The 11,877-nt window shown below is 29.5% G+C and overlaps 1 protein-coding gene across 1 annotated transcript in view; it reads left to right on the forward strand.

Moving 5' to 3' along the window:
- Window positions 1-10,349, forward strand: part of LOC123654210 (general odorant-binding protein 70) — a 28,851-nt gene extending 18,502 nt beyond the window's left edge. Inside the window, exons 3-6 of the mRNA XM_045590128.1 lie at window positions 5,776-5,876; window positions 7,378-7,413; window positions 9,455-9,605; window positions 10,103-10,349. Coding sequence (XP_045446084.1) covers window positions 5,776-5,876; window positions 7,378-7,413; window positions 9,455-9,605; window positions 10,103-10,191 — 377 coding nt within the window. The 3' untranslated portion in view covers window positions 10,192-10,349. The remainder of the gene's footprint in view (window positions 1-5,775; window positions 5,877-7,377; window positions 7,414-9,454; window positions 9,606-10,102) is intronic.
- Window positions 10,350-11,877: the final 1,528 nt, after the last annotated feature.

Below are 11,877 nucleotides of genomic sequence, written 5' to 3' on the forward strand. Positions count from 1 at the left end.
TGGAATGCGTCGATAATTTGTCTGTAGCGTGAATTGGAAGACTTTAATTTACGCAGTATAGTGATTTTTTTAGTAAAGAATTTGTGCCAGAAATATCAAATGATATATGCTTGAGTGTGTGTTGAAATTGTGGCTAATGATTAAGAGTTTCTATTTCATATCCTTTATCATTATAAAAAAAAACCACATACAGATACACACATTCACACACACACATTCCCATACACACATACCTACACACAAATAAATGGCATAGAGTTGTTTAATAATCAAAAATAAACTACGAGATTAGTATTCGAATCAGTACTCGAGTATTTTACGCTCCAGTCAATATAACAAGTACAATAACAGACGTTTCAAAATGTCCTCATTGCATATTGTCAATACACAAAACATAGAAGGCTGATCTTAACTGTAGCTGAGGTCACGCCCGACATTCGATTGCATTTAGCACAATGTAATACGTACAATTTGAAGGAAATTTACAAAAAAAAATCGAGTATACTCGTATTTATAATATATATGTATAATAAATAATTAAATTTTACTAATTTCTAATAATAACTGTGTTTCTTTTTTTTATGCATATTTTTTTACTGTGAATATAAAGTTGAAAATGTTAAAGTTTTAATCAAAATCAAACGAACTATTGCTTCGCCATTTTAATATTAGCAAGCAAAACTGAATATGTATTAAAGAAATGGATTGCTTGTTGACCTTTACAATCCAAAGAATTAAACAAACAAGTTTAAGTATGTAGTAGAGTGTCAAAAGTCGTGCTAAGTAAAAGGTTATTACATCGAATACAGTATTCCAAGATTAATATATACAGATCATTTAAAATTCTCATTCGTTGTTTAATTAATAATAATAATATATGCCTTAGCGTCGACGCAAAATGTAGCCCCTTGTTCTAACACTTAATAAAGAAAATTACGTCACATTTTACTCAGCTTTTCTAACTCGTAATAAGACGTCTTTTGTGTCAAACTTTAATATCATTAATCAGTTTTTAAAAATAAATGATGAGTCAATTAATGAAATAATACCTTTCCCTTTTTATTAAAATATGTGTTTTAGCGTACTTGCATCTTAAGCGTCTTAAAACCACAAAGCATCTCTTGTCTCACTTCTCTCATAATATCACGTCAGTGAATTTTAAAAGGTTTTAAGATCCAGAGCTCAAATAATTGCAGCAGTTGTCCAAAATTATACGACATTTTAAATCACTGCAATTAATTGCAATATCCAGTATTTCACAATGCAATATAACCATACTCCACTTTTGATTCTGATTATATTTGAGTCTTAATTAAGTTAATTAAGGGCACTGTTATGTACGTGCAAAGGTTTATTGGCCTGTGAATATGTGTAAGAAGAATTGGTGTTTTATTCACTTCGTATTACTCATAATTGCTTGATATTTGATATTAAAAAATCGGAGTAAAGTATACTTTGTTTACTTATTACAAAACGATCGGTGCCCTTTTCATAAAAACTGGACCGCCACATAGATAATTATATCTGAATGGTTTATTATCTAAAAATGAATATAACAATTTATAGAGTAGAGGACATCACCCTCTTATAAAACCTCATTTTGTTTTAGATTACGACAGTAAGTACTAAATTAGTACCTAACTTTAAATCTTATAAATGGTTGCAAAAATAAAATAACATCAAAAATATGTGGGATTTTTAGAAAAAAAATGACAGTACAAAGGTGGCAAACTATTGTACGGTCCGCCTGATCCTAAGCAGTATTACAAGTGCGTTACCAAAACTAATCCCGATCCTCCCAAAGAGCTCTGGCACCTTCCTAACAACGGTAACACACCGCTACTTGAGGCTAGTATTACTTTTAGTAACTGATTTTTAGGTGAATCTTACTTTGAAACTAATAAACACCACAGCACTTAGCTTAGGTGTAGATCTTATTTTCCGTGATTTTGCTCCATTTTATTAATTTGTACGATTTTATTTTTGTGTTACCCACACATTAGGGACTTCTAAACATTTTTTAATATCATATCAAAAATCAATCGTTCCAGGGGGGATCGAACCTGCGTCTCCGACTGACCGTGTCGGTGCTCTAGCCAATTAAGCTAGGGAACGTTGTACCCGCTTGATCGAAATTTTTGATATGATGATTTTATATTCGGTCTAAGCGACAATTTTTTGAAGTCAAACATATTTCTACTCTTAGCGAGGTAAGACTAAGTATATACAGAACTTCAAAACAAATGATGAAACGAAGATTTTGTCCATTAATTTTATGTAAGTGCAGGAGTTACATGACAATGGAAATTATATTGAAATACTTTGATAATTACGGTTGTGTTGGAACACTTATGTAGTGACCTCGTATCGTGCTAATTTATCTTCTATAATCAAAGTTTCCAAGCATCATACTATTAGTATAAACGTGGAAAAATTTATAGTCATGTATTGTTTGAGCTTTGGCGCCAGATATTGCAATAGGCTGTTGCGCTAATCGTACGATTGTGATTCACTTAAAGACACATAGATAATACATGTATAGCACATAGATAATAATTTAATTATAATTATAAAATGATAATTTAAAAGTGTTTTTCAGGCCTACTTGAATAAGTTCTTTAACTTGATCTATTTTACTTTGTGGTGCATTTGTAATTATTGAGAACTCCTACTTAGGACGTCCAAGTTACTGAGTGTCACAGGGCATTGTGTGTAACTAGAGTCAAGAATAAAACTACCTGGTATTGGATTTATATGGATATTGTAATGAAATGAATCATTTATGTGACAATTGCAAATTACGTATTTATGTATGTAAATAATTCTACATAGCTAAGTATGCTGTTTATGGGGTATTTCTTACTGATTTGTCTTTATATTAACGAAGTTTATGTTTTTCTTTCTAATTATGTTGAAAATGAAAAATTGAAATTTAGAAGAAATGTGGTTTAGTCAAATTTTAAAATCTGGTTTATTTTACTAAAGCCAAAATATATTTACACATTATATACACAAAATAATTTATCATTAGATTTTTGAAGTTGAATCAGCGAGTTTCTAGACTCATTAATACGCCATAACAACAAACTTAATATGATATTGATTTAAAATTACTGCAACCACACAAGTGAATAATGGAAGCGGTGTAGAAAAGTAGTAAAAAGTTGTGGTTCCAACGACTAAAGATGCCTTATGTGTACAATAGGCACATTTTTAACAAGTTTTAAATTTTGCGAAAGTCCTCCTACTATTGATATGCATCGTCCTATTTTTCACACATAGCCCTAGAATACCTTTTCAAATTCATAGACCCTTAGAAAAAAGAAATTGCTATTTATGTTGTGCTAAAATCAGATACTATATTAATAACGAAATTTCTTCAAAAGTACCCACCACTAGGCTTCAAAACTGGAAATAATATAGGTATATATTATTGTTTTTAAACTATGTAATCTTATGACAATGTCTTATAGCAGTGAAGTCATTTAGTATAAAGTACCGCTTCACCTTTTAAGGATGCCAAGTTATATGGCGACATCTATCGCAATTCAAAATATTTGAAATGCCATGTGAAAGGCGACCGCGATCCTCTTAAATGACGAAACAGTAGCCTGAGATGCAGTGCTTGGTCACTGACCTTCATGTTGATGATATGGTTGACCTTTGGGCAATGTGTTAAATAATTGTATTAAAGTATTCACCAAACTTAAAAAGAAATAAAATTAAACGGGACAAAAATAAACTACAAAGATTAAGTTTAAGGTACAAAGGCCATTAAAAAGCTTTAAAAATGATCGAAATTATTTTATAACGATGCAATTTAAAATCTGGCAAAAGTATGGTTTTATGTTTTTTGTTATGTTCTAGGCCTGCGATCAAATGTTTTTAACTTTTACCTTTGTATTATTGACTACGTATGTTATATGTTTTTTTTCTTACTTCTGTACGGTTACGGTTTCAGCTACTTTCCACTAAAAATAGTTTCAGTCATAATGGTACAATAATTTCCCGATGCTTCTAAATTACGCTGAACGCCATTTTTTTTGCCACAAAGTATTTTAAACTATCAATAAGAAAAAAAACTTAAATTAATTTAGGTTTGGGTTATAATAGGAGTTCAACTACGATTTCGTGATAGGTTGTTTGGCTATTTCATTTTATTTTATTGAATCTTTGCCCAGATAAAAATATTAATAATACTTCAAATGGCAAAAATTTAAATAGACAGAAAGTAGAAATTAAATAGTTTGTTTAACAAGTAATTATGGAAAAACTGTCCAGGCAACATATTGGTACATTACTAATATCTTGCTTGTATTTAGACATGTACGGAATCAACTAGAACCCGAATGTTAGGACACTGTCGCTTTCAACTGACTGCAATCGCAAGCTTGACCCATATAGCTTGCATAACCCTTGCGTAAGATACATGCGATGTTCATTCAACTGTTACCTATAATTGCAAATCGCACTTGCACGCAAGAACATCGAACACAGTCGGTTGAGAGTTTTGTATAGTATAACTAATTATCTTTAAATACAACCTTAATTTGATATTTTACTAGAGAATATTTTCTAATAAAATCTTCATTTTTAGCCTATTTGTTACCTATATATCCTCCTTGGAACTAACAATAATTGGCTTTATAGAGCAGTTTTGTCATTAACATTGTTTCTATCTTAGATTGCGATATTTAATTGATTGAATGTTTTTTGTAGTTGTGGGAGACGAAATTTGAATTTAATTTTTCGAAACAAATTATAAATGGTACTCGAAGATTTACATCCTAAGATAACATATGACGAACGTTACAATTAATAATTCATATTAATAAACATTTATTATCCGTAATATTCTTGATATTTAAAAACAGAGTTAAAGAAAAAAAAATCATTAGAAATAATAAATATTATTTAATAATCTATATAAATAAAAAGTCGAAATATATGTACGCGCAGAATGTCGCGCACAGTTGTTAAAATATTTGTATAAAAGAAAAGTAAATATATTCGTGTAAATATTAATATATATATGATATATATGCATACATGTGAAAAAAATTCGCTGGATCAGTTACTAATTAATATAAATATCTCTTTGCATTACTTGATGTATACAACAAAGAGATAAATAAAGCGACAACTTAGCAAAAACCGCGCAATTATTACATATAATATTGCAATAATTAGAAATTACGTTACTTGTTGTTGAAAAAAGTCTAAAGTCGCTATACGCAGGTTTCATATCAGATATCAAGTTTTAAAGAGCTTATAATTATTTATCGTAAAGCTTGTCCGTCTGTTCATGTCTACATGTCCTATATTAATGTTAAGTGCTCATTATCCTTATCTCAGAAATGTAAGATCATTGGAATGTTTTAAAATTATTGATTCATACATATAATAAAATGAGAGAAAAAACTATATGAAAAGTTGAATTTATTTTCAATTCAACTAGTTGCATTCACGTTTAACAAAATATAATAATTTGTATACAGCATATTATCATTGAATTATTTTTTTAAATTTTAAAACTATTGAATATAATAGATTTTAACTAAGAAAGTTTTAATTTATTATAGTACCGGATCAAAAATAACAATTTTCAAGTTATTCGTAATACGATGAGGTGATTTTAGAAATAAAAAGAGTTTTGAAAAACGTAATTTATTTACAAACCTGATTTCTTATAACAGGATTTTGTCAAAACATATGTTTTTAGTGAAATAAATTTTTTAACTAAAAAGTTTTAAATGTTTAATTTTTAAATTTCAGAGGCTCTTGATGTGATAAAGGAAGAGCACACGATGCCAGCAGAAAGGCGGCGAAACAAACGTGAAGTACCATTCACCCACGATGAGAAACGAATAGCTGGGGTGAGTAGTTGCCTTTAATTTGCGTTATTTAGACATTATTTACATAATCCAGACTAATTTATTACATATTTAAAAATAAAAAATATAATATGTATATGGATATTAATATACAACACATTCAAAGTAACATATTTAGAACAATAATAAAGTTACATTTCTCAGTCTTTGTCATTAACGTTATTGTTACTGCGTGTTTTTCTTTAATTATGATAAACATTACATATTAACCATTTAGCTAAAGTTTTATTAGACACGGAGAATTTTTTTCTTACTTTTCACTGGCTTTAAAACGAGGTTTAATTTAAATGGAGTAGCAATAAAACTCTTTCGATTAACCTTCTTACTTTACACAAATGTCACCGCAACATAAAGTAGCGTCAGAAAAAAACGTTTCATAGAAAGATTATATGTGCACTTTCGTGTAATATTTGAGTTAACCACAGAGGTGGGAAGGTTATAATGTTAAATGTAATAGTATAATTATTTTTTCATTTTAAATTAATTTTGATTGGGTTATTGGCGCAATTAGCAATGACTCTGTTCCCCCAAATCATTAAAATTAACTGACACGATGAACTTCACCGTCTTGTTTTTCGAGATGATGTCGACATTTTTTTATTTTCTTAAATACGATCATTGTTATTACAATAAATAACCAAAAAAAGAGTAGTTCCAAGTGTTGCGTTCGGAAGTTATAAGATGCGTTTCTTTTTAGACTTCTATTAAGGAGTTGTTTCTTTAAATATCACTTAAATTTAAAATTAAAACTGATTATAATTCTTCAATACACGAACACATTAACATTTATTAGCGACGGGATGCAAATATTATTTATTATAGAGACAATAAAATTCTACGACGTGTAAAGATGACCTTTCTCGTTAGGGTACTTTTATATCGCCCATTTAACAGACTGTAATAGTCGGATTTAGCAGATAAATAGGACTGTTAGCTTTTGTGGTTCGTATACCTTCCACTGAGTCGTATTCTTGTTTAGTTAGAATAATTTCTTTATAGTAATAAATAATAGTGCAGTTTAAAAATATATTTTCAATATACATTTAATGTTTATATATATAAGGTTAGATATTTAAGGATGCTTTTATATGCTATATTAAAATGATGTGTAAATCTATATAAATAAAAATGAATCACCAAAATGTATGCATACCTAACTTCCAATCGACTGCGCTAAATTCAATTATTTTATTACAATACAAAAGTAAACAAAACTAATCGTTATTGTTAGAATAAGTTTTGTACTGAGGAAAAGTTAAAAAAATGTCGATATATACATGAAAAAATATATATGGCGGTACGAGGCTCGTCGACTCATTCACATAGATTAGAATGCATTCAAATTGTATGTTTGTATATTCAAGTTCTGTTCACGATGTTTAAGTTAAACACGTAATTATAGTAATTTCACGCACTACTCGAGCGATAAAATTACTATAGATTATAATACACAATCGTAACGTGTATTTTCTCTATTTTCCAGTGCCTGCTGCAGTGCGTTTACCGGAAAGTGAAAGCCGTGAGTATTGACTCCTATCCACTTCGCCTTAACGATAAAAGTAAATCTTGGTAATGTTATTTGAATTAGTTTTTGAAATACAAAAAAAAAACTGTCAATTCCTTTTTTAAATATTTATGAACGCGTGTAAACTTTTTAATTCACAATTAAATTCCACGACTAAATATTTAACAAAAAAAAAAAAAAAAAAAAACTTTTCATATTATGTACGAGTAACTAATATATTAATTGTATTACTTCAAAAGTATTAGTTACAAGAAAAAGTAACTTCCTCAATCAAGACCGCCCTTTGTATACTTTTGTAATTTTTATTTAATGTTATTTTGTCTGATGTAAATAATTATTTATATTATTGTCTTTAAAACCAAAAATTAAATCCAACACAGATAAACAATAAAAAAGCAAAATTGAAAAGAGCCGCATATTAATTATCTCGCAGAGATACAGCAAAGATTATTTTATTACTCTACAAGCAATAATCCTCCTGAATACTCCAAGAACATACCCAAGGCCAATGCCAGGCCAGCTGCATACGATAAATATAAACGTAGTAAAATCGACAGTAACCATTTCAAAAAGCCGACTTTAATGCTTTATTGTATTATAGCGAATGATCGTTCCAATTTGTAACCTATAAACTGAGTGAGGTCGTAAAATTGAAAAAGAAATTCGCCTATTACCCTTGAAAACACCCTTCACGAGAAGTATGTATGTCGTAAAGTTTATGTCGAGAGTTATTGAATTATTTATTTGAGACTATTGAATTGAAGCTTTGATTCAAACTTTTTCTTCTTCCTTGGGACTTTCTGTGATTATTATTATAGGATTCCCGATGTTTCAACATTGCAGACTCCATAGTCAAAGAATGACAGTGGTCCCGTAACTGTGCGGGCGTTCCATTTAAATGTAATATGAAAAAAACAATGATTTACTTGATTGTACGTCTCGCTTATTTTTAAAACAGCAATAGGTTTCAAAGTGTACACGATTTTATATACAGTCATAGTATAGATTGTACTAGCTAAGTAAGATTAAAAATATATAACTTATTATGCAGTATTAATTGTATTATAATTATATAACTTATTTATAACTTTTATTGTGATTATGATAGTGTAAATTTAATATCTGCTCCAATGCAGGTTGGCAGATATAGTCCCTACAATGAGTAGCGATCGCTATCAGGTGTACATGATAGCAACCGGAACTGACGGTTTAACGTGCTCTCCGAGGTACGGTGAGGAGACCCACAAGGACTGCACAAACACCCAGACTACGGCAAATACAATGTATGGCCAATACAACTGTTTGTCATGTGCGAGGATCGAACCCGCAACCGCCAGCGCAACAGCCACAAACCAGTACTGTGGCCGTTGCGCCAACGCGTCGTCACAATATTTAGTTTTATAGTTTATTGCTATATATTTATTAATATTTAATAAATATACAGCTAAATAAACTATACAATAATTATATTTCACAGATTCCACTTGTTAATTCTTTTATCATAAATAAAGCACCTATTACTTGTATTGTAATAAAAAATATAAATTTTAATTGAAACATTTATAAATTATAACACGCGTTTAAAAATAGATTAATAGTTTATAATAAATCCAGGTGGTCAACCGATGTCCCATAAACCATTATAGGTCGTAAAAAGAATGATGATTAAAGGGTTAAAATTTTCAATTTTATAATTGTATTCTATGAAATGTGCATAAAATATTATTAAGATTTTAATGCCGCATATATAAAATATAGACGTTTTTTAATGTTCTCTGCCTGTAATAGTTTCCATTAACAATAAATTACTTTCATATTTTAAATTTATCACCTCGATTAAAGATTGTTTGCCATAGTTTGGAATGTTCAAATGTTGTACAATATTCTAATAAAAACATTTTAAATTTTATGAAACTTACGGCGAATCTCATTTTAAAACTCGCAATATTTCGGCAAAGTTGTAGACACCTTGGTCACGGGCGACATACGATTCATTTTATTTTTATATGAATTCTAAATTTTTATATTATTCCAGGTCGACGGCTATGGATTTCCGACATTAGAAGGTTTAGTAGGACTGTACTCGGATGGCGTTAACGAGCGCGGTTATTTCATGGCTGTGCTGGAGGCTTCTAGAGAATGTCTTATGAGGAACCATGACAAGTTTTCTAGAAGTGTACCTATGGGTAAGTATTAAATACTTTGACTGACGTATACAAAATATCTGTTACCTTACTCTTTGTTGTCTACTAACTAACATTACTAAACTTGGTATCGTTAACATAAAATCCAAAATAATGCAATATCCTTAACCGTATCTGAAAGAGGTGCGATAGTATTAAAAAAATACGTATACGTATCAGAAATTTCATGTTCATAACATCAGGCTTAGAAACTATTAATTACTAGCTGTACCCTGCGCGTGTTGCTACGCTTTTTTATATATTTTTTTAGTCGTACCAACTCAGAAACCTTTGTGGGCTCATGCATAACACTTTGCTGAAGATCATGACATGATCAAATGCATAGTTTACGATTTTATAATAGACCTACAGACAAACATTTATTTGTATATATATAAAGATGTTGTAGCTCAATTCATATGTAACAGCGCCATCTATGAGCGGTTTTCCGAATTAAAGTAAGCCTTGTTAAAATATCAAATTATCTTCTTTTATCATAGATAATGGAAGAAACTGTGACGTCTCGTTCGACATCTTCGAGTGCATCTCAGACCGTATCGGCGAGTACTGCGGGAACTCCGGCCTTTGATGTATTTAATATAGCCTCTACACTACTCTACATTTATTTTACTTATTCACTCTTGTAACACTCGTGTCTTTTTTATGTGAAAATTGTATCAAATAATTATTTCACACAATCGTAATGTTTCAAATTGAACGAATCAATCAAAATATATTTTCTGTAATCACCCTTATATAAAAAAAAAACTAAAAGAAACGCTTTTATAAATAAACCAAACTAAAAAGGAATAATCTTATCAAATTAGTGCAATGTCATCGGTCCTCGATAAGTCTACTAAGTTTAAATGAAATCTCAAAATTTGAATAGGGTCAAAATGAAGTCCAAAGGAGTCTATTACAAACATACAAGTGAAACTAATAAAAAGCGTGTAAAAATCGTGTAAAAAACGTGTAAAAACAACAACGCTTGATAGTTTCACAAAACCCTATTTACTTTATTGTTTAGGTAATTTGCTTATTGTGTATTAATATTTGATTCAAGTAATTAAATAAAATATAAATGCATGCACTTTTGGTTGCACAAACAGTGAAGGGAACATATATGTGCATACATAGTATTTTGACATTTTATAAAATTTCTTTCCCACTTTGCCTTTCCGCAACAATGTAAGTTTTTAGTGTTACCATTATTTAGACTAAGTGACATTTGTAAATAGTGATAAAATTACACTAATATTTGATGCTCATTAACATAGTTAGATTTAAATATACTTTACAATTATAAAATTGTCTTTAATTATTATTTACTGTCATGAGTTTTTTACAATGTTTTTTAGATAAAACGCAAGATTCGCAAGAGAAATAAATTTAAGAAATGTAAAGCACTGCTGTTTTAACATAAAAAGTAAAAAAATGTAGACATATACGTATGTATACTCAGCGATACATTAAAAAATTAAACATGTCGTTTGTTTTAACGTGCAGATTTTACAGAAGACACTAAAGATCACTTTTTAACAATAAAATATCAATTATTTTATTAATACTTTATTATGTTACAATTAATTCATTTAATATATTTCATTATTGATACGTAGGAAAAAGAATTTTTGAGAAATTTAGGAGATGTGATATTTTAAGTGTCCTCTGTTAAGGCAGATGTCCTTAAAATTGTAAAACCCTTATACACATTTTTATCAAAGCCTTATACATATGTATCGTAAAGTTACTACATAGAAAGGCGCTCCATATATGAAATAGAAACTTTTTATTAGGGGCAATACTATCATTTAAAAAAAAAATACATAAAAGCACCTGTTGCAAAGCTTTCATACTTTTTAGTACTTAATTTTTTAGTTACCTACTTATAGCATAAAATCACAATTAATTCTAATTTTAAGCTCATCAAAGCTTTATAACGAACTGATAGAATAATTTACTTTAAGACTCTTGAATAAATAATGTATATATTATAGTAAAAATGCTGTGTTTTATTTAATAACGACGCTTTTGTGTGAAGATGTCTACCCCTCATCAGAAGAACTTGTGCTAAAATTATATATTATGTCACAAGGGCCGGGGGGTCGGCTGATCAGGTTGTAATCAAATCTCGATGAAATTTAAATGTGAGTTAAATGTGAGATGATAAACACCAGCTTTCGATTAAATCAAAAATCATCAAAATCGGTATACCCAGTAAAAAGTTATGCGGATTTTTGAGGGTTTCCTTCGATTTCTCTGGGATCCCATCATC

The sequence above is a fragment of the Melitaea cinxia genome, chromosome 6, assembly GCF_905220565.1.
Source record: "Melitaea cinxia chromosome 6, ilMelCinx1.1, whole genome shotgun sequence".
In the NCBI taxonomy this organism is placed as follows: domain Eukaryota; kingdom Metazoa; phylum Arthropoda; class Insecta; order Lepidoptera; family Nymphalidae; genus Melitaea; species Melitaea cinxia.